The sequence below is a fragment of the Pistacia vera genome, unplaced genomic scaffold (assembly GCF_008641045.1).
Source record: "Pistacia vera cultivar Batoury unplaced genomic scaffold, PisVer_v2 Contig275, whole genome shotgun sequence".
Lineage (NCBI taxonomy): Eukaryota > Viridiplantae > Streptophyta > Magnoliopsida > Sapindales > Anacardiaceae > Pistacia > Pistacia vera.
Genome location: NW_022196085.1, coordinates 187,553 through 215,331, shown reverse-complemented (window position 1 = coordinate 215,331; position 27,779 = coordinate 187,553). Strand labels below are relative to the sequence as shown.

At 36.4% G+C, this 27,779-nt stretch overlaps 3 protein-coding genes and 1 pseudogene across 4 annotated transcripts; 3 read left to right on the top strand and 1 right to left on the bottom strand.

Moving 5' to 3' along the window:
• Positions 1-5: 5 nt before the first annotated feature.
• LOC116133785 (scarecrow-like protein 3) lies at positions 6-1,246 on the bottom strand (the record flags this gene model as incomplete). Its single annotated transcript, XM_031419471.1, has 1 exon — positions 6-1,246. A coding segment is annotated over exon 1 (1,230 nt), but the record flags the coding sequence as incomplete, so codon positions are not given.
• A 2,953-nt stretch (positions 1,247-4,199) lies between these two features.
• LOC116133787 lies at positions 4,200-5,787 on the top strand (annotated as a pseudogene).
• A 1,297-nt stretch (positions 5,788-7,084) lies between these two features.
• Positions 7,085-7,773, top strand: LOC116133784 (berberine bridge enzyme-like 24). The gene is made up of 2 exons (XM_031419470.1): positions 7,085-7,168; positions 7,360-7,773. The coding sequence occupies exons 1-2, from the start codon at positions 7,085-7,087 to the stop codon at positions 7,771-7,773; spliced, it is 498 nt and encodes a 165-aa protein (XP_031275330.1).
• A 7,306-nt stretch (positions 7,774-15,079) lies between these two features.
• LOC116133789 (berberine bridge enzyme-like 13) lies at positions 15,080-22,769 on the top strand. 2 transcript variants are annotated; one of them, XM_031419474.1, is made up of 2 exons: positions 15,080-15,131; positions 21,205-22,769. In XM_031419474.1, exons 1-2 carry the CDS (start codon positions 15,080-15,082, stop codon positions 22,767-22,769), a joined length of 1,617 nt encoding a protein of 538 aa, XP_031275334.1. The 2 variants fall into 2 exon arrangements, with proteins under 2 accessions (XP_031275334.1, XP_031275333.1); XM_031419473.1 differs by lacking the exon at positions 15,080-15,131 and adding an exon at positions 17,574-17,586 and having other exon boundaries at positions 21,160-22,769.
• The last annotated feature ends 5,010 nt before the right edge of the window (positions 22,770-27,779 follow it).

Here is a 27,779-nt window from a genome sequence, read left to right as displayed (position 1 = left end):
GCTGAAATTGCATAAAGGGGTCTATCATACCAACAAATCATCAAACTTGCCCTCTCATTTACAATCTTATACCCATCTCTACCATAGCTCTTCACCATTTGTTTTGCATCCTCCACTGGGTTGCACCACAAATGGACTGGCCTAAACCCACTTCCCCCAAACCTAACCATCCATTTCCCATATCTCTCATGCCTCTCTTCCCTCTCTAGCCCCTCATGTGCCACCATATTTTCTATCTCTCTCCCAAACATTTCCTCTATGATTAGCCTTTCCTCACTTGCATTTGACCCAAATGTCACATCTATTGAGTCAAATATTGCACTATAATAGTGCAATCCTTCCACAAATCTATCCACTAAACGGTTCAAATTATGGTCAGCTTCTTGCTCTACCAAAAAGAATAACTTAGGTGACATTGATCTAACCATTGCTAGAAATTGACCCATTTGCTTACAATCCTTCACACTGTCATTCTTTTTGGCCCCAAAATGTGCATCAACTCTATCATCTTCAGCTAATAACACATGAAGGTTTAGTATTGATATTAAAGCTAATGCTTCTCCTGATCTCACCTTAAGTATGTCTATTGTTAACTCTCTTAAGTTGACAATTATGGGGTGAAATTGAAAGGGCATGTCTAAGGCCTCTGCCTCTTTTACAAGTTTTGGGCCTAATTTGTCTAATGCATGCTTGTTGTTGTTGACACAAGTGACCCTCAAATGGGGAGGCCCATCCGGGAAAATTGAGCAACTCCTGATGAGCGGTACCCAAAATCTTGGGTCACAGGAACCCAAATCTATGATATGGATCACACGCTCTGTGGTCATGAGTTGGTGCAAGGTTCGAGTGATGGTGGCGTAGGCGAACCCAAGGTAAGGGAAGGCCTTTGAGAAGAGGGTTCGAGTCTGGTCTTGTTCTTGTTTCGGCTGTTGATGATGATTCAAGGCCTTATAGAGGCCCGGCCAACGCTTGACAAGGCGGATGGCAAGGGCCGAAGCAAAGCGGGCTGCAAGCCTCTGCATGGAGTCGCCGGTCATGGAGGAGAGTGGAGAAATCTGACGGAGACACTCATCGGCTCGGTGGAGGTTGCCGGAGGATGCATGTTTGGCACAAGTTAGGAGGAGTTGGATGAGACGTATGCCTCTTTCTTCAGGCTTCAGTGTGCTCGCCTGTGGAGTTGGGCAGGGTGACAATGTTAGGGACAATGTCACCTCAGGCTTTGATGATGAATTCATCAGTGCTTCAGCTAAATTTAAAGGAGAATAAAGTTTGAGAAGGTTTTGGGGACTCGGTTAGATACTTATAGAGGAATCAATTTTAAAGGTGGAGTAGGTGAGAGTGTAATGGGAAGTATGCCATTGGAAGCTTATTAATAGTTCCAACTTCCAAATGAAAGAGTACAAAAATTTGAATGATATTTTTACTTGGCCCTTCATATTGGGTTGTTAGTTTTAATTCAATAAGTTGAATAACAAGAAATTGGGAAGTCAATGATCCAGAAGTCAAACAAAGTTTGGTTAACACATTTCTTTATTGGGGCTGTGTCCGATCTATGATGGACTGAGCTTCTAAATGTAGATGCTTCCCAGAAGAGAACAAAGCAGAAGGAAGATAAATTCCAAGCCTCGTGATGTTATGAGTATTGTCTAAACCTCTAAGTCAATTATCGATACTGACTTGTATCTCAACGTTGAAAACAAAGAGATTTCAATTTCGCAAAGCTTCTTGTTAATGGGATGTGGCCTAATTAGTTGACAAATACAGGCCGCCTCCCAGAGCATATCTTGTTGTCTCTTTGCATGAAGCTGGTTTGAAACTTGACATAACAGAGATAAAGTCAGGCACTACAGGCCAAAGGTAGGGTCACCGCCGCGCAGTGGTGGGGCGCCGGTTTACCGATATAAGAGTTTTGATTGGCTTGATTTTCTCACCCAATTTATATTGATATATAACCATTACATCTTTATAATGAATGTTTAATAAGACCACTAAACGTCTGGATTTGGTCAACGCTCTGAATTCCAAATATTGTAGTTCAAGACCAAAGAAATTGACAGGAAATTTTAGGGTGTCTTTCTGCTACTAATTTTATATATGAACCTCAATATTGTGGACATGCATGCACCAGAAAGGGAGTTGGGCTATAGAGTCTGAATCTTATTATATGTTTAAATGCAGGAACTCCTTGTCGAAGTGTTTTTTTAATATGAGATGAATAAGTCCTAAATGGGCATCATTTTATCAACGTTTTTACACTGTTGTGGTTAAGAGAATATATAAGGTTAATAGTTGATGATCTGGCAATTTTGCAGACTGTAATTGGAAACTTTCTCTTGGATGCTTTTCCATGGAGGGTCTGCAATTTTGAAGTAATGCTTGTCTTACTAGTCAATGTAGACAAAAATGAACTTTCTCGTGAGTACACTTAATTGGTCAACTACCCCAAATTTCAATCATGTCTGTCCTTCCATTATAAAAGGTAAGTATGTTATCAGATTCTTTCAGGTTTGATGCATTCTGCAACCCATCAAGGAGTGAAAGGTCACTTCAGAATGCTTAAAAAATCTAAAAAAGTACCCTAACTCTTCTGAACTTGATGAAGAAGAGAGACAAGAATGTAACCTTACATTTCACTTCCTTTGATCAATTTATAGATGCTCAACATATTAATACTATGAACCTCCCTGTTATTAAAACCAACTATAGCCTGTAATGAAGATGACTAGCTCAAACCCTCAATTCTTGAATTAAGGGCATATGGTTAGCCATCTGTAATTTTTTTGTTCAGATATCTGACAAAGTTTGCACTGACCTTAATCAAGCTATAGCGTGGGAAATTTTGCAAAACAATACAAAGTTTGCAGGGTTCTTTGGTTCAAGTTCAGTGGGCTTTAATTTTGAAGAGCTACTTCTGTCTACTCAACATTCTACATGAATTTGACTAAAGTACAATAGCCCAACTAAAAGTATATATCAGCAACTGGAAGCATCAAGCATCTCTTTGGTGTTATGCATGCTTAATTGTATACACAATTCTTGATGTCATTCAATTACTAGACCCATTACTACTGATTATGGCATAGAAATCAGTAGTTCATGTGTGGAAATTCAATGACTGGATAAAGCAAGCCACGCATATACAGTGCCTTTTCAATTTCTTCCTTCAACAATCCTGTTACATAAACATTAACACAGGTATGGAAGATCACTAGAGAAGAGTAAGCAACACAATTATACATGTTTGGGGATTGGGAAAATTTCCCATCTAATGACTAATCTTAGTTGCACGAGTAATATACTTAAACAACGCGGTGTTATATATTTGGTTACCTTTATTTTCACTCTGTTAAGTTCCAACCAAGCTCTTTAGTTGAAGGGGGATATAATATTAATATTATAAGGTTTCTTGGTTTGGAATTAAGTGAAACTTAAGGTGATGTCTCCCTCTGTTCAATGAACATGGCCAATATCTGTAAAATTAATCGTTAATCATGGTCAATGACTATTCTCTACAGGCTCACCACCTCACGTTATTAACACGTTTCACCCAAAACCACTCATGTTATTAAAGTTTATTAAGATAACTTAGCGCAAAAAAAAAAAAAAATATGTTGTCTTCGTGCAATTTCTTTTATTTCTGTCAATTCTGGGCTTTTTGTACCATTCTCCACATTTTAAGCTTAAAACATTTCCTCATGAAGAATTAAATATTAGTCTATTAACTTAGATAGTATTCATTACTTGTAGGCAGAATTAAATATATACAAACCAACTTACAATAATGACTAGTGACCAATAAAAAATATACGAGGATTATAAAGCAAGATTGCAGTGGTTACGTGAATGAGTTAGTGAGAGACTGGCTTTCCTTATAGTCTGGACATGCCCGCTTTCTTAATGTATTTTTATAATGTATCCCACCTTCCGAATATATAGATGTAATCAAACTGCAGATATCGCCCACCTGAAACGGTAACGTGGCACTGAAGCAGAAGATCGACTACGAGCGTCTATAAATATAACGTTCTAGCGGCCCTATGTATCTTTAGATTCAGTAGAACAAATCTGAAGTTATAAGGACGTTTTACCAAAATCCAAAAACGAGTTTTTGAATTGACTTATATCTCAAATACGCTGTAGGCCCTATATATACCATAACTCAGCTCTCAATTGTTGAACACTAGAAAAACTGGAAAAAAATGATGTCTTCATGCATTTACCTTCTTTTATTATTAGCTTCTTCATTGACAATTTCAATTCCAATTCAAGAAAAGTTTTTGCATTGCCTCTTTGTCAAGTCTGAGCTTTATGTCCCTTCCTCCATTCTGTACGTCTCCAACACTTCTTCATATTCTTTAATCCTTCTATCAAATGCTCAAAACCTCAGGTTTACAGGGTCTTCAGTCCCAAAGCCTGAGTTTATTTTCACGCCTTTGAATGAATCCCATGTCCAAGCAGCTGTTATATGCTCCAAAAAGCTAGGAATTCATATAAGAATCAGAAGCGGAGGCCATGACTATGAGGGGGTCACTTATGTATCGGAAATTGAAACACCTTTCATTGTAGTAGACCTTGCCAAGCTTCGGTCCATTAGTATTGATATTAATGATAACAGTGCTTGGGTTGAGGCTGGTGCAACAATTGGTGAAGTCTACTACCGCATTGCTGAGAAAAGCAATATTCATGGCTTTCCTGCTGGACTTTGCCCGAGTCTAGGCATTGGTGGGCACATCACAGGAGGTGCCTATGGTTCATTGATGAGAAAATATGGTCTTGGTGCTGACAATGTCCTCGATGCCCGAACTGTTGATGTTAACGGCAGAGTTCTTGACCGAGCAGCCATGGGCGAAGATCTATTTTGGGCAATAAGAGGACGTGGAGGAGCCAGCTTTGCAATTATTATTTCATGGAAGATAAAACTGGTTCCTGTGCCACCAACATGTGACAGTTTTTTCAGTTAGAAAATCCCTGGAACAAGGTGCCACAAAACTCCTGTACAAATGGCAAGAAGTTGCACATAAGCTTGATGAGGATCTCTTAATTAGAGCACTGGTACAACTGACAAGCGCAAGACAAAAAAGCGAGAGAACTATAAACACCAATTACTTTGCCTTGTATCTTGGAGGTGCTGATAAACTCCTGCAAATAATGCAAGAGAATTTCCCTGAACTGGGATTGACGCGGAAAGATTGCATTGAAACTAGCTGGATCAAATCTGTAGTCCATGATGCGCTCTACCCAAGTAATACATCTTCTGAAATTCTGCTTAGACGAAAGCCGGTATTTAACGAGAACTATAACAAAGTGAAATCAGATTTTGTAAAAGAACCTATACCTGAAACCGCGCTTGACGGGCTATGGAAAAGATTACTGGAAGAAGATAATCCACTAATGATACTGACCCCTTACGGTGGAATGATGAGTAAGATATCAGAATCCAAAATTCCTTTCCCTCACAGAAAGGGAAACATATATGAAATCTTTTACTCGACTAGTTGGCAAGATGGAGACGAGAATGAGAAAAAGCATATGGAGTGGATTAGGAAACTGTACGATTACATGGGTCCTTATGTTTCAAAGTCCCCCAGAGGTGCATATGTGAATTATAGGGATCTTGATTTGGGTATGAACAGGAAGAGTAACAAAAGTTTCATTGAGGCTAAAGTTTGGGGAGAGAAGTATTTCAAGGATAACTTCAAAAGATTGGTAAGAGTGAAGACCAAAGTTGATCCTGATAATTTCTTCAGCCATGAGCAGAACATTCCATCTGTTCCATTGGAAGGCTAGAGATGGTTTGACTGGAACAAAATTAATCTACGTCTTGATCGCAATCTTGCACAGTTTTTGGTTAAATTTACAGAATAAAAGCAGAGAAATTGGTATTTTATGATAATTCTTTTAAAGAAATGTCACATGTAAAAAGTTTTTGCATACAATTGTATAAATATCAATGTATAACATTTTTAACTACCTCCGGGTGACCGAGTGATTCGATAGGGATTCTTGGGTGTATTACTCAAAAGGTCTTGAGTTCTAGTTCCTCTTCCGTTGCTAATAGAGGTAACCATTAGAGCTCTTATCCGGTTAATAGTTCCAGAGTCTCGATGAATTAGTTGAAGTGCCTATAAGATGACTGGTACAATCCCGGTCATTAAAAAAAAAAAAAAATGTATAACATTGTTCTTTTATTGTTAAGTACATTAAAACAAATTGTTCTTTCATTGTTAAATATCAATGTCAAGACTCTAATCATGAGGGATTAAACAATGAAATGTCCTCCGTATGCATGGTATTATAATTAATAAACTTGAAGAAAAGAGAGAGAAGATTAAAATTAACATTAATCATGAACCAATTTAGTACTCCTCATATGAGAAAATGACAAGGTCATCCCTGAAGTTTGGTACAACTAAACTTTAATCTTGTAGATTTTTTTAGTAACATTTTGGACCTTTTTTTTGCTTTGGTCCATGTAAATAGAAAATCTTAGGACCAAAATGTTATTGGCAGGGACTAAATCGTTACTAAAAAATTCAACAAAACTAGAGTGTTACTATACCAAATCTCAGGGACGAAATTAGGACGAAATTTGACTATTCTCTTATTGGAGAAGGCATACTACGATTTGCTGTAGGCTCCATTAATCAATTTCTTCCAATCCTTTTTAAAAAGCTTCAAGATTCGGCCAATATCAATGAATCATGATTCATACACTCTTGCAACGTTAGGATTAGCTCAAATACACGTCAGGTTCACAAAGGCCATAGCTTAGGGACAAAAGATGACTCAAACTCTCATTTCTCCAACAGGAAATACTGAAACCTAGAAACTTAAGAAATGATGACGAGCTCAAGCAATTAGATTCTTTCATTACTTTCATCAGTTCTTCTGTCATTAGCTTCACCGATAACTTCAATTTCAATTCTAGAAAAGTATATTCGATGTCTCTCTGTTAATTCTAAGCTTCCCATTCACTTATCCACTCTCTACACCCTGAACAATTCTTCTTTTACCTCAACTTTACAAACTAATGCTCAAATTGTGAGACATTTTCCTGATTGGGCATGTCTATTATCAAAAGGTCATGTATCTTCAAAAGGTCATGTACCTTCAAAAGATCATGTACCTTCAAAAGGTTGTGGTCTTATCTCAAAGGGGTTTCCAAAAGGTACCAACAATCCTGTATAAGAAGTAAGATTTTCAGTAAAAGTACACAACAAATAAGACTACAATTCTAGTATAACCAAAACTCTCTCAAGTCTGCTTCTGTTTTGTGCATAACACAAGCAGGTTCTTCATTGTATCACAAAGAAATTCGCTGATCCTATTTGCACTATAAAGGGGCGAAATTTCCTTTAGAAAAGTGGCATTGATACATACCTTGAAGTTGGTAGTCACTATCCTGGTTCTAACAATCCCCGGGTACACAGGACCTTCAGTTCCAAAGCCTATGTTTATATTCACACCTTTGCAGGAATCCCATTTCCAAGTAGTCGTATTTACTCCAAAGAGCTTGGAATTCATATGAGAATCTGTAGTGAAGGTCATGATTATGGAGGGTTCTCTTATGTATCCAAAATTGAAATACCTTTCATCATTGTAGACCTTGCCAATCTTCGAACAATTAGCATTGATATTGATAACAACAGTACTTGGGTCGAGGCTGGCACAACAATTGGTGAAGTCTTCTACATAATTGCTGAGAAAAGCAATATGCATGCCTTTCCTACTGGTTCTTGCACAAGCTTAAACATTGGTGGGCTCATCAGTTGAGGTGTGTATGGTTTCATGTTAAGAAAGTATGGTCTTAATGCTGATAATATCCTTGACACCCGAATTGTTGACGTGAGGGGCAGAGTTCTTGATCGAGCAGCCATGGGCGAAGATATATTTTGGGTAATGAAAAATAACTGCAAAAATGAATTTCTTTCTTATTTTAGAAGTTGGAATACAGGGGAATATATATACATGGAGTATGAACTACAACCATTCAACAAACTAAAATAAATTTAACTAACTTAATAACTTAATAACTAATTCTCTAACTGCATAACAGATTATGTAAATAATGCTAACTACTGTAACTAATGCTAATTGCTGTAACTAATGCTAACTATTTTTTGATACCCTTCCGCAAGCTGGAGAATGGATGTTGATCATTCTCAGCTTGGATAGAATGAGCTGAAATGGAGCAACACCAAGAGGTTTGGTGCAGATATCGGCTAACTCTGAAGAAGAGTATGGCATGAGATGAATGAGACCCGAATGAAGTTTTTCACAAACAACATGGCAATCGATTTCAATATGTTTGGTGCGTTCATGGAAATTGGATTAGCAGCAATCTGCAAAGCAAATTTGTTGTCACAGAAAAGTAAAGCGGGATGAGGATGAGGGACATGGAAGTCTTGAAGAAAGTATTGAAGCCATTGCAGCTCACATGTGATAGAAGCAAGTGCGCGATATTCAGCTTCAGATGAGGAATAAGAGACAGTGGGTTGTTTCCTGGCTCCTCAATTGATCAAGGAAGAACCAAGAAAAATACAAAAACTAGTGACAGAACGTCGAGTATCAACACAACCAACCCAATCAGAGTCACTAAAGGCTTTGAGACTCAAAGAAGAATTAGTTGGAAAATATAAGCCTTTGACGTAACAGAGGACTCAATGAGCAGCTTGAAGATGAGAGGAAGTTGGTTTATCTAGAAATTGACTTAATTGCTGTATCACAAATGCTAAGTCAGGACGAGTGGCAGTTAAGTAAAGTAATCATCCAATCAATCGCCTATAAGAAGAATTATCAGGAAGAGGATCCCCATGGACTTTGCTAAGCTTCAAAGAAGAGTCTATAGGAGTCTTGGCAGGCTTGGAACCAAGGAAACTAGAATCAGATAAGATGTCAAGTGCATATTTACGTTGACATAAAGTAATGCCCTTGTGTGTTCTGGCCACTTCCAAACCCAAGAAGAACTTTAAATCCCCCAAATCTTTAATCTTGAAAGTATTATGAAGACAAGCCTTAACAAAATCAATTTCCACCAAATCAGTTCCAGCAAGAATTAAATCATCAACATACACTAAGATAATAGTAATGGAATCAGTTGCATGTTTAACAAATAGGGAGTAATCATAATTAGATTGAAGATATCCCAAAGAAAGCAAGGCAGATGCTAATTTGGAAAACCATTGGTGACTAGCTTGTTTAAGGTCGTAAAGGGACTTCTGAAGCTTACAAACTTGACTAGAATTAGAGGAAGTGAAACCTGGAGGCAGAGCCATGTATACTTCTTCAGTAAGTTCACCATGCCAAAAAGCATTATTAAAATCGAGTCGCTTGAGATGCCATTGATTAGTAGCTGCTAGTGCTAAAAGTAATCTGATAGTAGTGAGTTTAGCAACAGGGGAAAAGGTATCAAATTAATCAACACCTTCAGTTTGTGTATACCCTTTTGCAACTAACCTTGCCTTATACCTTTCAATAGATCCATCAGCCTTGTATTTGATTCTATAAACCCATTTTTAGCCGACTACAGACCTACCACGAGGGAGATCAGTAACCCATGTATGATTTTGTTCAAGAGCAGCAATTTCAACTTGCATGGCATCTCTCCAACATTGATGCTTAATGGCTTGGGCATAAGTTTTAGGTTCAAAGGCAGTAGAAATGGCTAATGTAAAATGTTTATGTGAAGGAGATAAATTGGAGTAAGAAATAACAAAGGATAAATTATACAATGTACCTGAGTGGAGACGAAGAAGATTAGCCAAAGTTGCAAGATGACAATGGTAATCCTGTAGGTAAGATGGAGCTATTCGAAGTCTATGTGATCGAAGAAGAATAGACTTCGAACAGGGGAATCAGATGTGGAAACAAGATGATCAACTGAAGATGATTCTTGGGGTAAAGGTGCAGATGGTAGAGAAGACAATTGAAAGGTTGAAGACAAGAAGGGACTGATGGGATAACATAATCAAGGGAAGGAGATTCTTGAGGTAAAGGTACAGATGGAGACAATGCTTTTGTAGTGAAAAGAAAAATTGTTTCATGGAAAAGGACATTAAGAGAGACAAAAATTTCTTTTGAAGCAATATCCAAAAGAATGTAGCCTTTAGTTCCAGATTTATAGCCAAGAAAAACACATTGTCGAGCTCGAGAATCAAATTTCAACCTATTGGCAGACAATGTAGATGCAAAACAAAGTGAACCAAAAACTCTGAGACTAGTTAAATCTGGAGGTTCATTGTATAAAAGTTCAAAGGGTGATTTATGTTGCAAAGATGGAGAAAGAAGTCTGTTAATCAAATAAACCGCATGAAGAGCAGTGTAGTTCCAGAAAATTTTGGGTAAATTGGACTGAAATAATAATGACCGAGCCACATTTAGTATATGTTAATGTTTATGCTCTACAATACCATTTTGTTAAGGAGTTTCAACACATGAAGTTTGATGAATTGTTCCTTTAGAAGCATAAAAAACTAGCATATTGAATTTAGAACCATTATCACTTCGAAGAATTTTAATCTTGGTAGAGAATTGAGTTTCAATCAAAGAAAAGAAAGATTGAAGTAAAGGCCTTGTTTCAGACTTATTTTGCATTAAGAAAATTCATGTATGCCAACTACAATCATCAACAATGGTCAAGAAATATTTGTGGCCATGTACAGAAGGAGTAGAAAAGGGACCCCCAAATATCAACATGTAAAATATCAAAACACTTATCTGATCTAGTATGACTTACAGAAAATGACAATTTCTTTTGTTTAGCAAAATGGCAAATAGTACAACTTGAATTGTTATGAAATGTAAGAGTTGGTATATATGGAGTCAAAAGTTTGATTCTCGAATTTGATAGATGACCAAGCCTATAATGCCAGACATCAAAGGCAGTATTTGTATTGGTTAAAGAAACACAAGATGGAAAGGAAGGATTAGTGAAGGACCTACACATTGTGTATAAGCCATCTTGCATTTTTAGTTGAACCAATCGTCTTCCACGAGGTCAGATCCTGTATCAAGCAATAAGTGTTTTGAAAAATAAGACAACAATGAAGCAAAGAAGTATGTTTTGTGACAGAAATCAAACTAAAGGAGAATTCAAGTATGTAAAGAACATTAGTAAGAACTAAACTATTTGTGAAAAATACAGTGCCAAAATAGTGTGTGGCGTTGCAATGTCCATTTGGTAGAGTTACTGAAACAGGTTTGATTTGCTTGTATGTGCCAAAGGAGGACAAGGGGTGAGTAATGTGATCTGCGACGCCTGTGTCAATAATCCATAGTTCAAATTTAGATGAGCAGGAGTGTGAAAAATGATTACCTGACATTGATGAAAAATTGGAAACAAGGGTGAAATTTTGATGTTGAGTGGCAACTTGATTGGTATAATGAGGTCACGATGGAAGTTTTTCAATGTTAGAGGATTGGAGTAAGGCTAATACTTGCTGATATTGCTCTTGAGTCAGAGAGATACCAGCGTCAGGATTCTCTTTTGGCGAATCAGGATTAGAGCAAGAATTTTCAGAAGACTCATTTCCTTTTGCAGAAATCACAATATGCGCAGATGAATTGCCATTTTTGGGTTTATATCCAAGTGGATAACCATGCTTCTTATAGCATGTTTCAACAGTATGGCGTGGTTTTTCGTAGAAAGTGCAGAACCGTTTATCACCATTGGCATGCTTAGTGGATGATTGTGTACCAGTATGTTTCTTGTTGAATGAATCATTTCGAATGGCTTTAGTAAAAAGTGCCATTTAGACTCCTGAATTCATTTGTCTTTCTTACTGGAGCACCAAAAAAAAAAAAAAAAAAAAAGCTTTATTGATAGAAGGTAAAGGTTTCATGAGCATGATCTGTGATCTAGCAATAGCAAACTAATCACCAAGACCTTTAAGAAATCGGATGACATAATTATTCTGATAAGTTTTGGCAACAGTAATAGCATCACAAGAGCAAGGACTCGCATAAGAACATGAAGGAATAGGTTTGAAATTTAGCAATTCATCTCAAAGAATCTTCAGTTCAGTGAAATAATCTGTAACATTTCAATCTCCTTGCTTAAAGCCTAAATTTCTTCTTGAAGATCAGGAATTCAGAAAATGTCTCCTTGATAGAACCTTTCTCAAAGATCATTCCATACATCATAAGCTTTGTTTATCCACAGAATACCATGAGTAATAGAAGGTGAAAGGGAATGAGTCAACCAAGACATTACCATGGTATTACATCGCTCCCAAGCAGGATATAAAGAATCAGTGCTTGAAGGTGCTTGTATAGAACCATCGACGAACTTCATTTATTCTTGGAAAGCAGAGCCATCTTCATTGCTCGCGGCCAAGAATGATAATTGGTAGGCGTGAGTGCTGGAGATAGCAGAACAAGAGCTAGATTTTCATTAGGATGAAGATAATAAGGGCTAGATGGATTTTGGGTAGGATCAATCTGAGTTGTAGCAGAAGTAGTCAAAGTTGCCATTGATGAATCATGGCTAGATTAACTCTGCTCTGTTACCATGAAAAATTAATTGCAAAAATGAATTTCTTTCTTATTTTAGAAGTTGGAATACAAGAGAATATATATACGTGGAGTATGAACTATAGCCGTTCAATAAACTAAAACAGATTTAACTAACTTAATAACTAATTCTCTAACTACATAACAGATTCTGTAATTAATGCTAACTGATGTAACTAATGCTAACTATTTTCTGATAGGTAATAAGAGGAGGTTAAGGAGGAAGCTTTGGAATTATTTTTTCATGGAAGATAAAACTGGATGCAGTGCCACTAATTGTGACAATGTCTCTTCTATAAATTTATTAGTTTGTGGTACGATTGAATTGAAACCTTCGTGGTATTTAAGATTTTTTTGAGCTTTCTTTACTAATCTACCATGAGACGAGTACGCACTTCCGACACTATATTTTTTAACTAGTAATTGGTTGTATGCACAATAGTTTTTTTTTTCCGCGGAGATGGAGCAACTATAGCTATATATGGCATATTTGTATTTTCCATAAGTCTAGGGGTGTGCAAAACTAGATATCCGATCCGGTTTTGCATTTTTCTAATCTGATCCAAAAATTTGGATCAGGATGAAAGCTGATTCAAATCCGATCCGGATTTTGTCTGATTCGTTTTGATCCGAACTTACATGAAAAATATCAATTTGCCCCCTAAAATTTTGCATTATCCTTTAGTACCCCTACCACATCTACATTTCATTCTTTTGATCCCCAAAGTTGTCATCGTATTTCAAAAAAGTCCACATACTTTACCATTTTTCACCTAGGATCCTGAAATAACTTCTTAAAACTTGTAATTATGGACAAAATCGGATTAGATTTGGATATCCGATTTCTTTGCAGGGCCGATTCGATATTCGATATGAAAATCTAGAGCTTCCAAAAATTGATATCCAAATCTGATCCGAATTTTTGGATATCCGATTTTTTCGGATCAGATCAGATTGGATATTGAATTTTTTTGCACACCCCTAACCATAACTCCATTCTCAATTCTTGAACCACAAGAAGCAACTTTAAAAAGGATGATGGCTTCATGCAAATACTTCCTTTTAATACTTTCAGTCCTCTTATCACCTTCTTCATTGGCAACAATTTCCAACTCTTATTGAAGAGAATTTTATGCAATGCCTCTCTGTCAATTCTAAGGATTCCATTCCTTTCTCCACTTTTACTCCACAAATAGTTCTTCATTTTATTCAATCCTTAATTCTACTACAGTACTACTCAAAACCTCAGGTTTACTGAACTTTCCGTACCGAAGCTTGAGTTTATCTTACCCCTTTGCATGAATCTCATGTTCAAGCCACCGTTATGTGCTCCAAACAACTTGGATTTCACGTGAGAGTTTGGAGCGGAGCTCATGATTTTGAGGGGCTCTCTTATGTATCTGGAATTGAAGCACCTTTCATTATTTTAGACCTTGCAAAACTTCGATCCATAATGTTAGACATGCAAATATGAAAAATTGACATTACATTTCCTTGTCCAAAAAGATTACAAACATTATTATGAGATATATTTCTTTACTTAGAGAAGATTACAAACATTATTGTAAGATATTTCATTTCTTTATTTAGAGAAAATTATAAACATTATTGTGAGGATGTTCAATAGATCTGATGATTAATTGAGAAATGGCACAAGTTGGTCTGACCCAGTTAGAATATATATATATATTCTATTTTCTTACTTAGAAAGGGATTACAAATTATTGGTCTAGTTGACTCTATATTTAAAACGTCCTTCCTAATTGTATATTCTATTTTCTTACTTAGAAAGAGATTACAAATTATTGGTCTAGTTGACTATATTTAAAAAGTCTTTCCTAATTACAATACCGTCACGATCACGTTCACGGAATAAAATATATCTAATGGCCAGATGCAATCAATCAGTTTCTAAGTCAAAAAAGAAAAGTCAGATGTTTCTGATAGCCTGGCTGATCAACGGTGACCAAACCCACTGTTAATTAAAATTCTTAATTTAATAATCCGAATCTGGGCCCTACCCGCATTGATGGGTCAACTTTGGTTTTCGTTCTTTTCAAATCCCAAAACTCAACAAAATTTCATTACTACAAATTGTTTTTTTACTGGCATTTTAACTAATTTTTAAAATATTAGAATTATCGATCATAAGAGTTTCAGTGATTGCTTCTACTAATAATCAAGGAGAAACTTGAATTCAAAAAGTCTTGAATAATATATCAAAAAGGACTAATCAAACCACTCAGACCACAAACTCTTATTTCTTATGTTCCATCTTTCAACCCACAAATGGATACCTTGCCTACTCTTGAAAACAAAAATAATTTTTTTTTTTTTTTTTTTTTTTTAGGAATTCTTTTGAAATTATCTATTTATGTTCTTCTATATATCTCAAGAGACAACAAAACTTGCCCAAATCGGAATCTAAAAGTTGATTTCATATTTCATATTTAATATTTAATAATTGACTAATACTGTATTTACAACTCAATCTCATAAATTTTGTCTCACAATCCTGACGTGACAGTTCGCAATTGGTCAACTCGTAAAACAGTCCCACCTGCTCATTATGGGTCTCACCTGTCTAATTGTGAGCTGCAACGTCAGGGTTGTGACAGTAAGTTGGTAAGATTGGGTTGTGAGCCATAGAGGTGTTCATAAACGGTTAACCGATTTTCTGAACCGAACCAATTTTTCGGTTTAGGAATTTTTTTGAACCAAAATCGAACCGATTAAGGGGAAAACCAGTTTTTTTGGTTAACAGGAAAACTAGTTAACCGGTTAGTAAAAACTAGTTAACCGGTTTTGAACCAGTTTTCCCTTTAACTTATTTTTTATTTTGTTTTTTCCCTAATTTAAACCGGTTTTATATTTTATTTTTTATTTATAATAAACCAGTTTTATTGTTTTTATTTTATAATTTATTATTTTTTTAATAGATAGATTTACATATTTTGATTTTTATTGTTTTGATTTTATATTTTATTATTTTTATAATAAACCTGTTTATAAAATCAGTTTTGGTTAACCGGTTCCCATATTAACTTAAATCGTAATCGAATCGAAAAATTGGTTTTTGTATTTCTTTATATCGAAATTGAACCAATTTTTTGGATAATCAGAAAACTAGTTTGATTACTGGTTTAGTTCCATTTTTGCATTTTTTTTAATAGTCATAGTGAGCAAATCTTTATCGTTAATAATTATGAGGTGTGAGAGATGAGTTGTGTTCATCAGCATATCAACTTGGGTTTATTAATAATTACTATTAGTAAACATATGTATTACTGGTCTCTCGTGATGGATGACATAATCCGTCTCGTTCAATCATATTTTAAATATTTTAACGTTTGATTCGATCATTGAGATCGACTCTGAATACGATTAGTAAAAATTTTTCATTTACTTGATAATCATGCTTGAGGGATCTATTTGAGTTGACTTAGAAATTAAAATTATCTGATGAATAATTTTTTTGGGAATTATAAGAAATATATGTAAAAATGAGGAATGGCTAATAGTAGATCTGGGCTGGGACGATGATAATCATGCTTGAGGGATCTATTTGAGTTGACTATTAGCCATTCCTCATTTTTCCATATATTTCTTATAATTCCCAAAAAAAATATTTATCAGATAATTTTAATTTCTAAGTCAACTCAAATAGATCCCTCAAGCATGATTATCTGGGCTCGATTGGGCCTAGTCGCTCATAGGTCCCAAGCCCATGAGAAATTTCAGGACCCCAACCCAGGTCTACTATTAGCCATTCCTCATTTTTCCATATATTTCTTATAATTCCCAAAAAAATTATTTATCAGATAATTTTAATTTCTAAGTCACCTCAAATAGATCCCTCAAGCATGATTATCTGGGCTCGATTGGGCCTAGTCGCTCATAGGTCCCAAGCCCATGAGAAATTTCAGGACCCCAACCCAGGTCTACTATTAGCCATTCCTCATTTTTCCATATATTTCTTATAATTCCCAAAAAAATTATTTATCAGATAATTTTAATTTCTAAGTCACCTCAAATAGATCCCTCAAGCATGATTATCTGGGCTCGATTGGGCCTAGTCGCTCATGGGTCCCAAGCCCATGAGAAATTTCAGGACATGGACCGGTCCCTAGGACTGGTCTTGGGCCCATAGGATCGGTCCTATGGGCTTGAAAAATTATTTTTCACCCCCCCAAATTTTTTTTTAAATTTTTGGGGTCCAAAAAAATTATATAAGGAGGTTTATGTAATTTTTAGGGGCCTAGAAAATTTATTTCCACCCCCGAGAGATCAATAAATTTTTAATTAATTTTAAAAAATAATAAATAAATTAATGGTTAATTGTAATTAATAATTATTCATAAATATGAGGATTTGAATTTAAACTTCAAAGAGATAATTTAATTAATTAATTTTAACATAAATGTAATATTCACACAATGACACTTCACAAATAAATAATTAAATAAATTTGTTTTTATTAAATTATTCATCGGCAACAATATTTATATCGTTCAAATCTGTGTTCCTGATGAGTTCGAGTAGTTCAGGATCTTTAAAGTGCTGCTATAGTCTTCTCTCTACATGAGTCCAATACTGTAAACACGTTATCACTTCAATCATCTCGTTGGTTAAAGAACATCTTTTGTCTTCAACAATCCGGCCACTCGTTGAGAATGCTGACTCGGATGTAATTATAGAAACTGGCACAGATAAAATGTCACCTACCATTTGTGCTACAATAGGGAATCGACTTTGATGTTGTTTCCACCATTGAAGCACATCCATCTCACGTTTCTCCTTCTTTGTCATATAGAACATGTCCATTTGTAGGTAGCGATTTAGCTCATTTGGTCCATGTATGTATGCACTGGAGCTACTACTTTCACCGCCATGTTCCTTATACATCCACATGCTCGATTCTTGATAGTTGTCTTCATCAAGGTCCTATTGGTTGTCTCTGTTGGACATTTCAGTTCCATTGTACCTGCTTTGATATAAAGAAAAAGGCTTTCCAATTTTTGCTTAAAGTTAATCAAATAATATGTATAATCATGTCCTAAATGATGGCTTATCTCAGTAACTATACAATTAACTACGTGTAATTTAAACCTGAAATCTACAATAAGACCTAATCCATATAAGAATGGAATATCTAACCAATATTTCTCATATTTTTTTCCATCTTTGAAATAATTTCCATTAAGATGTCATTATATCTATATTTAGCAAAAGTTTTAGAAAGTTGAAGTAAAATATCTAACACTAAATTAGTAGTAGGATAATAAATATCACTTAATGTACTAGTGGATTCATAAAAAAACTTTAAGAAATGAATAAAAAAGTTCGTAAATCGTCTAATCATCATAGCTGACAACTTCCTACGGATTCTTCTGGTTGATGAAATCTGTAATTTGTCTTGCGTTTGGAAAAACTTTTTCCAACATGAAATAGGTAGAGTTTCTACGGATAGACATGTCTGTACATAACTTCAAAGGTCGAATTGGTGGATCATCTTGCTTACAATATTTGACGTACTCCTGTCATCTTTTGTTGCTATCGTTGACGATGAATCTGATAGCCGTGCGCACCCTTTCAATTTTCGAATTTATAGCTTCTAAACCTGCTTTAACAATCAAATTGATGATGTGACAAGCACATCTTTGGTGAAAAAATTTGCCTTCATCACGCGAATCCAATCTCTTTTCAAATAAAGAGATAGCAGTAGTGTTGGCAGCTGTATTGTCTAGCGTTAGCACTACAACTCTATCAATTAATACATATTCTTGCAAAACTTATAGTATTGTAAAATAAATAGTGTCAGCATTATGTGCAATATATAATGGTTTAAAACCTATCAATTTTTGTTATAAACCGCAACCATGATCTCAATAATGTATTGTGATAGTTAAAAAATTTGTTTTTGATCTATAAGCCCATATGTCTGAAGTAAGTGCAATGGATATATTCCTAAAATTTTAAAATTTATTTTTAAGTTGAATATTTATTTGGTTATGAAGTTTTAATATGTCTCTTCTACTTGTATTTCTACTAACAGGGGTATATGCTGGACAAAATACAGTTTTAATCAAGTGAATAAAAAAATATTTTCACATAAAGAAAGGGGAGAGTTCATAGCAACTATGTATTTTGCTATTTCCTCTTGTGCTTGGAGTGCATTGTATTCATGTTCACAAAGTTGAGGATTGTTAACTAAAATTAAGTTGAGTTTGAATTTGCCTACCTGGTCCGGTTGAAGATGAACCAGACAGTTGCATTATTTGGGGATGCTTCTTCTCCAAATGTCGTTGTATCGTTGAAGTCCCTTTATTAACACCGATAACGGTTCCACAGAAATTACATACTCCACACGATTCTTCCCTCTCCCCATTCACCTTTGCCCGTTTTGATGTGGTGAAGTGTCGCCATACATCGGACACGACATCTTTAATGGTCGAGGGGGTTGGGCCATGGAGTCACAGCTCGCTTGTGTTAGGCTGCACCCCGTCCCAGCTGAATGTGGTTATTGTCGTTGAATTGCAGCTACTGCCTCTAAAAAGGGTAAAAATGAATCGAACCTTTCCATTTCTTGGATTGATGGAACGTAGAACTCATTGGCCCTTCCATTATGAATTTATAATAAAATAATAAATAATTAAAATGAAAAAAAATATAATAATATGAATAAGAGATGATATTGAAAAATAGAGAAAATTGAATAATATAAATAAATAATATGAATAAATTATAAATATAAATATAAATTGAATCGAAGAAAATATGAATGAGAATTGGATTGGAGTAGAGAGATTGAGAGTTGGTGTGAAAAAAATTGGAAGTGTGAGGGATTATTTATAGTGTAGGATTGGGGGGAAAATGAAAAAAAAAACTTCCCCACCCTGCCCCCAAGCACATGACCATTGGCAGCCAACAGTCATGTGCTGTATTAATTTTTTTTTTGTAAAATACCAATTTAACCCTCAATATTTTTTTTTCGATTTCAAAATTTTTAGGAGGTTTTTGGATATTTTACAAAGGACTTTTTCGTAATTAAGCAAAAGGGTTTGAGCCTAGGCCTGGACCAGTCCCAGGCCCGGGCCTTGGAGGAGGGCCCGATCAAGGACATGTCTCTCCTAGGACTAGGCCCTACAAGGACCGGTCCTAGGACCAGTTTTAGGACCAGTCCTTTGCGTCGAGTTTTTTGAACCAATCCCAAATGCCCATGTCTAGCTAATAGCAAAGTTATACACTTGTACGGTAAAGAGAAAACTGTACTTTCAAAAAGTCCCCAAAGTAAAAATATTAAAGTGAAGGAAAATGATATACTCACCATAATCTCTTGATTAAATATTTGTCCAACCAATAGGAAAAGGGGATTAATATGGGGACACAAGAAGACACACCTTCCCTTTTGTTACCCCATGAGAACCAAAGTTTCCTAAAAAGAAATAATTTCACGTAGAAACAAATAGGAAAACCACCTACAATATTCTAAAATGTGTTCTCACATTCTCTCATGGTCTTGAAGTGGTTTTCTTCTCTATGTCTAGGTGATACATCAGATATTCTACTCTTGGTAGGAACTTATTATATTCCTAATAGAGCTCTCATAATTATTTATATTCTATGTTATTTATCTTGAAGTATGTGTGATCTCCTAATAAATTTGAAATCGCTTCCGTAATTGGGTGAGAAGATGGAGATATGTGAATTATAGGGATCTTGATTTGGGTATGAACAAGTAGAGTAACACAAATTTCATTGAGGGTAAAGTTTGGGGTGAGAAGTATTTTAAGGTTAGCTTCGAACGATTGGTAAGATTGAAAACCAAAGTTGATCCTAATAACTTCTTCAGGCATAAGCAGAGGCAGAGCATTCCATCTGTTCCATTGGAAGGCTAGGAATAAGTTGATATTTTTAGACATGCATTACCAAAAGTTAACTATAGATTTGTAACCTTCCATGATAATTTATCAAAAAAGAGTAATTGTAACTTTCAACTTCAAAGTATTGTAACCTAATCTTTCTATGAACAAAATATGTCACTAGTGTTTCGTGGCTCGAAGGATTAAACAAACTCCAATGTGGGCCTAGAGACCTAAAATACTTAAAAAAAAATTGTCACCGCATTTCTTAGGTAGCCCTTCTTGCAGCCTAAACTTTAATTTCATTGATAACTGGAGGAAGATGCCTCAACTCATTAATTTGTTTCTAACTTTTCTCGGATTTCGCTGACTTCTTCTATATGCGTATTGTGAGAGGACCTAACTCAGGTTTTTACAAATGCACTTCCTTAATTGGGCTTGGAACTAGATTTAGATAAACTTGGAATAGTGCTTTTCCTAGCTACTTTTTCTACATTATAATATTAGGGATCAATCAATGAAGTGTCGTCGACATGCATGATATTATAGTTTATATACCTCTATATTTGGAGAAAGGAGAGAGAAGATTATTATAATTAGGGTCCTTCGGTATGAATTTAGCATATTTCATTGTGCTGAAAAAATAATGCTCAAAAATTGTCTGGAGTTAATTTGGGTAAAATGTTGTTATAAACTTTAGTTTTTGTAAAGGCCATAGCTCATGTATAAAAGATGACTAAAAACACTCTCATTTCAACGGGAAATACGGAAAACCGAGAAACTTGAGAAATGGCGAGCTCAAACAATTATATTCTTTCAATACTCTCATCAGTTCTTCTGTTATCCGTTTCCCCGATAACTTCAATTTCAATTCCAGAAAAGTATATTCAATGTCTTTCTGTTAATTCTAAGCTTCCCGTTCCCTTATCCACTCTGTACACCCCAAACAATTCTTCTTCATATTCTCAAATCCTTCTATCTACTGCTCAAAACCTCAGGTTTACAGGGTCTTCAGTACCAAAGCCTGAGTTTATCTTCACACCGTTGCAGGAATCCCATGTCCAAGCAGCCGTTATTTGCTCCAAAGAGCTTGGAATTCATATGAGAATCCGTAGCGGAGGCCATGATTATGAAGGGGCCTCTTATGTATCCGAAATTGAAATACCTTTCATTATTGTAGACCTTGCCAAACTTCGATCAATTAGCATAAATATTGACGACAACAGTGCTTGGGTCGAGGCTGGTGCAATGCTCGGTGAAGTCTACTACAGAATTGCAGAGAAAAGCAATATTCATGCGTTTCCTGCCGGTGCTTGCACAACTGTAGGAATGGGTGGGCATATCACAGGAGGTGCTTATGGTTTCTTGTTGAGAAAATATGGTCTTGGTGCTGACAACGTCCTCGACGCCCGAATCGTCGACGCGAGGGGCAGAGTTCTTGACCGAGCCGCCATGGGGAAAGATCTATTTTGGGCAATAAGAGGAGGCGGAGGAGGAAGCTTTGGAATTATTGTTTCATGGAAGATAAAATTGGTTCCTGTGCCACCGACTGTTACAGTGTTTAACGTTGCAAAGACATTAGAACAAGGCGCCACAAAACTCTTCCATAAATGGCAGCAAATTGCACATACACTTGATGAAGATCTCTTCCTCAGAGTTTCCTTACAAGTGCAAGGTGCAGAACAAGATGGCGAGAAAAAAGTAACATGTTTATACACCGCCCTTTATCTTGGTGGTGCTGAAAAACTCCTTCAGATTGTGCAAGAGAGATTTCCAGAACTGGGTTTGACGCGAAAAGATTGCAATGAAACAACCTGGATAAAGTCTGTGATTTACAACGGCCTTTTTCCGAGTGACGCTCCTCCTGAGGTTCTACTTCAACGACAGAATGTGTTTAAGGGTTATTTCAAAGGCAAATCAGACTTTGTCAAAGAGGCCATTCCTGACACAGCTTTTAAGGGCCTATGGAAAAGGTTATTGGAAGGAGAAGATAAAGAAGTCATATTATTCAACCCGTATGGTGGAATGATGAACAAGATTCCAGAATCTGAAACTCCTTTCCCTTATAGACAGGGAATCATGTTTGAAATCGCTTATACGGTACTGTGGGGAGATGATAACAAGAATGCGAAAAAGGATATTGAGTGGATTAGGAATATATATGAATACATGGCTCCTTATGTTTCAAAGAACCCCAGAGGTGCATATGTTAATTACAAAGATTTTGACTTGGGTATGAACAAGAATGGTAACACAAGTTTCAGAGAGGCTAGAGTGTGGGGTGATAAGTATTTCAAAGGTAACTTCCAGAGATTAGTGAGAGCGAAGACCAAAATTGATCCTGAAAATTTCTTTCGGCATGAGCAGAGCATTCCACCACTTCCATTGAAAGGCTAGAAATGATTCGATTGAAGAATTTTTTTTTTTTTTTTTTCAAGTTTTTAAAGAAGTTACAAGTTCATTCTGTTAACTATTGTGTTTTTTTCAAAGCAATGCATGTGTTTTGGGTAAGAGTAAACGACTTTTTCCCACCCAAGGTTTGCCTTAATGACACTTTTCCACAAAAAAAGTTTCAAAATACCACTTCCTCACCCAAAGTTAATATGCCGTTACTACTTAAAGCCGATTTGATGACGTAAATTCTCTCCGTCACCACCATTTGAACCTCCGGTCTTCTCTCTACAAAACTTTTACTCTAGCACCTGATTTCTTGTCTATTGCCGGCCATCTCAAAGTTAGGGTTTCTTGCTCTTAGTTGATTTCCAGCTAATTTCGATGGCGAATATTCAATCGGTCACTACCATTCTATCCATCGATCTCTACTCTATAAAAAATCTCTATTTTGGCTCCTGGTAACTCCCCGAACGCCAGCTGAAAAAGTGAAGTATATTTTGGGTATTAATGGAATATAAACGTTGGGTGGGAAAGTGGTAATTTGAAACTCTTTGGGTAGGAAAGCATCATTGAGGCAAACCTTGGGTGGGAAAAAGTTGCTTACTCTTTGGGTAAATTTAATCTTTAATTAAGGTGCTTTGAATGGATAACGATCCAGATATTCATATTTTTGTTTGATAAAACATATCATAATTATTAAAATACATCTAAATAAGTATTCAATAATTAGTTAATGTTTTCATAAATATATTTCAATAATTTATTATAAAATAAATAATAAAATACAACAATGTCTTAATTGGTAACTCATGAAATGTTATTAAAATATTGTTGGACGTTACTTAGATTACTTAAAAATCTTGTTATATGCCCGTATCTTTTAAGTTTATCTATTTTGTTTTATGACCTTAATTGAATTTTGGCATGAAAGGGGAAAAATAACAGTTAAAGCACAATTTTCTCCATTGTTGGATATCTATTTTGTATTATAACCAATTATTTTGTTTACATATTGATTTACTTTAATTTCTTGGAACTAGACAGATTTGACCTAATATTTTCCATCTAGTTTTTCTATATTCTAATTGTAATGTATTAAATAATTAATCAAACGTGCTCTATGTGCATTATATTATCATTTAATTATAAGTTCCTGCACCATTGAAATTAAAAAAGGGTGCAGAGAAGATAAGTATGGCTATTGGTTAATTATCATCAACCAAATACTCACTACATAAAACATTGTGATATTAAAGATTAGGCTTATAATCTTTAAGGCATAATTGGGATTATCTATTGGTGGAGGTGAAATTCTTTAGATCTTCAATAATCTCCACAATCTCATATACACAATTAACCCATCTTAGGAGGGTTTTTATTTTATTTATTTTTTTTTGGGAGGGGGGGGGGGGGGGGGGGGGGGGGGTGGGATGATGAATTATCATATTATAATACGAGGAGATCCTGATGTAGAACGTCTAGCAGCTAAATCTCTAGATAGGGCTGAGCTTTAGAAGCCCAAACACGGGCAACCCAATTTTAAACAATCATCACTTTTGACCCAAGGGGAGTTATGATGCCCATAATATATCAATTTGCTCTTTTTAAGGCATTCAAAAATTATTTCAAACTTTATAACCTAAGTTTATGAGATTAAAAATTGTTTATCAATTCTAAAGGTATAGTTGAGTGTTAGCCTTACACTAACATGCTGTGTCAGATCCCTATGCTCAGAGCCTCAGACTATATACCAGTAAGGTCTAATCCATTTGGATCCCACCTTCATTTGTTCCAGACAAATGGTTTTCATGGCTGATGCATTCTCGTTAATCTTCTCTGCATATTTACATTAATTCATTTTCTTTGTTATAGATTCCAGCTTCGTCGTCAAACTCTGCAGATATATAAGTTCTAGCACCGTTTCCATACTTGTAATGGTATTGTAAAATCCTTGAGCACATCATGATAAACATTATTTTTAATAACTTTAATTCTTCATTTAAGTAATCAAAGCGTACCAACATAAAAATCAAACTTATTTTCAAATATTTGTCCCTGCATACACTTGACCACTTACCCATTAGGTGGCATCATCCATTAATTGCTTATGTGTCCTGTGCCATATGCATACCACATTGCAAAAGGATTATGATAGAACAGGTTTTTGTGTAAATATTATTATATAAGAAGTGGTGGCCGATATATTTGAAAATTATTGTCATTAATTCATAAATATTATTATCTAGGAAGTGGTGGCCGATATATTTGTAAATTATTGTCATTAATTCACTATAATCTCAATCAACTAAGACTTTACCCAAAGTGCAACAACAGTTTATGACTGTAGGATAAATTTAGCTCAGATTTTGTTGATGCTTGATTTTGACACCAACTAAACACACGTGAGAAATGCTGAGCTGACTCAGAAGACACACGTGTATGGGGGTATTGAACTGAAAAAAAGATGAAGAACGGTGTTTAAAGTGGTTCAGATGCTTAAGTAAGTGAATCTTACGTCCACTTGTATCGTATTAATATATGAGGTCAGGTCGCGTTCAGCGAGCTGACTTACAAAAGATTACAAGAGAGAGAGAGAGAGAGAGAGAGAGAGAGAGAATATAGATGTTAGTCTAGAGAGAAATTAGCTAATCCCACAAACGGGAGAGGAAACCTCTATTTATAGTGGGATGAGTTGAAGTAATGATTACTAAATCAAGGAGTGGGTCAGATTACCGTGCAAATCCTTCCTTATGTCCCGTTGTTCACCTGCTCGAGTGATTTACTCGACGTTTGCAGGGATTGGACACGTGGGTCTTCTCCAGCCTTTCACCAGCCTGGCACACACCCACTGTACTGGCAGAAGCATGCCACTTGCATCAGCATGCGACGTGGCTGCGTCTGAATGGCCACAGGACTTACCTAAGCTTTGACCGCTTACGCTAACAGGGCTCTGTGTTAGCCCTACTTTTCCAGGCATAACAGAAGTCCCCTAGTTTTTAAGATTTGAGAATCGAACCTTGGAAACTACCTATTATGCCTTGATTTGATGCGTTTGACGAGATACTGGTCGATCCGACCTGGTTGTAAGGAGGTCAAAGAAACGTTCCCATGCAAGTGACCTGAAATGACTTACTCTAAGGGTCATCAACTTATTCTTAGACCATATTCAGTGCCATATCGATGACTCTGGTCTTCACGACCTTATTGCACTTAGCGGAATTTTTACCGAAGACAAGGAATCATGTCGCTTTGCAACTAACGTAAGACGATCGAAGAGTCACGTTGCTTCGCGACTGACATAAGACGAAGAGTGTTCTATATAACGACCTCTTCAGATGTTATCCGTTGTACTTTTATAACCTATACATTTAATGAAATATCTTTTGCTCTGACAGACGTGTCCTATGCGCAATAAGTGTCAGCCATACGCATTAAATGCAAGTCATGCTAAAATGACATTCCTTATCAGAGCATTAAATGTGGATGTGGGCGCATTTAATGTGGAGGAGGGAAACGTGCCGTCGCTTGAGTGTTTCAACGGAAGAGAACGACGATTAGGTTTCTTGAAGTGTGACGGTCACTCTTCTTCGTTGATTTGTGACACGTGGTAGCGGTCAACGGTCAGATGCGTTTTCCGCTCAAATATCGTTTGACTTCAAGAAACCAAAGCGTCCCGTCCTTCACTATAAAACCCCAAGCTCACTTTAGGTAATGCCACAATACTCACCTTCTCAGAGAGAGCAAAATTTTTTGTGAGCCTTGGTTCTTTGTCCATCAGACTGGTGTGCACTTGATATTCGAAGCAAGAGATTCATCTTCTCATTCCAAGAGGTAAGGATGGTTTCTCTGCCACTTTTATTATTATTATTTCTTGTTTTCGATAGTCGCCGTGTGATGATAGTCTGCCGGTAGTTGATCGGAGATGAAATATTCTCCTTGGGTTTGAGCCATTTGATGGTGGCTTTAAAAGTACTCTGTTAGGGATTTTCTAGGGTTCAAGGGAGGAAGCCTTTTATTTTCTCCTCCACGTCATTGTACGAAATAGTGTACGAGGACTGAATGATTCCCTACATATCGCTTTTTTCAGACCGTACTAGAATGTACTCCCCAACGACCAGAATTGAGGAGGGGACCAGCTCACTCGTGCAGGATGCTCCTACGGGTCCCCCTTAAAAGATTCTGTCGATGATTACTACCGAGGACATTCAGAAGGTGGTAGACCAATATGCTCTTAGCGTGGAGGTCTTCCAAGATAGGATACACACGGCTTGGAATCCGCCACAAGGGATGGCTGCGATCTCCGAGAACATTTTCAAAAGTGGAGGGTTGATCCCTTTCCACCCTTTTGTCAGGTCGGTCCTCGATCATTTTGGGATCGCACTACTACAGCTAACACCAAACGCATATATGATAGCAGTGGCTATGTATATCGCCTGCGGTGAAAACGGATTAGGCGAGCTAACCGCGCTGGAGCTCAGTTGCTCGTACATCCTGAAGAAAAGTAAGGACAATGACTCATTCTACCTCTCCAAGCGCTCTATGATAGAAGCGGGAATACATAGTTACCCTATCAATGTAGGGGCATATGAGACGAAGTTCTTTTTCTTTCGATACGATGGCATTTGCCACTTTCTGGAGTCGAGTAGATTCTCCTTTCTTTTGAGGTCGCGAATTTCCCTTTTGGTCTTCGCTAATGAGCTTTTTGTTTTTTCGCAGGTAACAAAATGACCAGGTTATCGCTCTTTGAGGATCCACACAGAATCACTACCTTCGATTTTCTACCTGAAGAGAGTTGCGACATAAGGCTGCTCGTGACAACCGCAAATTTGTGGAAGTATGGTTTCTTCAACCCCGAAGCGACCTTAGAGACCCCATCGAGTAAGCTTTTTGACCTTAGCCTGCCTTTTGATTTTTCATGTAGTGAACTATTTTACTAACGATGTTCGTATGTAGCGACCATGCCTCCCAAGGTGCCCAGATCGCCACGACCGAGGCAGTTCACCTTCCCCCGAG

Bases quoted from the DNA above. Each gene is read 5' to 3' on its own strand.
- LOC116133784 (XM_031419470.1), top strand. From the start codon at position 7,085: ATGTATCTTCAAAAGGTCATGTACCTTCAAAAGATCATGTACCTTCAA. The intron at 7,169-7,359 runs GTACCAACAATC...AATTTCCTTTAG, and splicing joins CTCAAAGGGGTTTCCAAAAG to AAAAGTGGCATTGATACATA.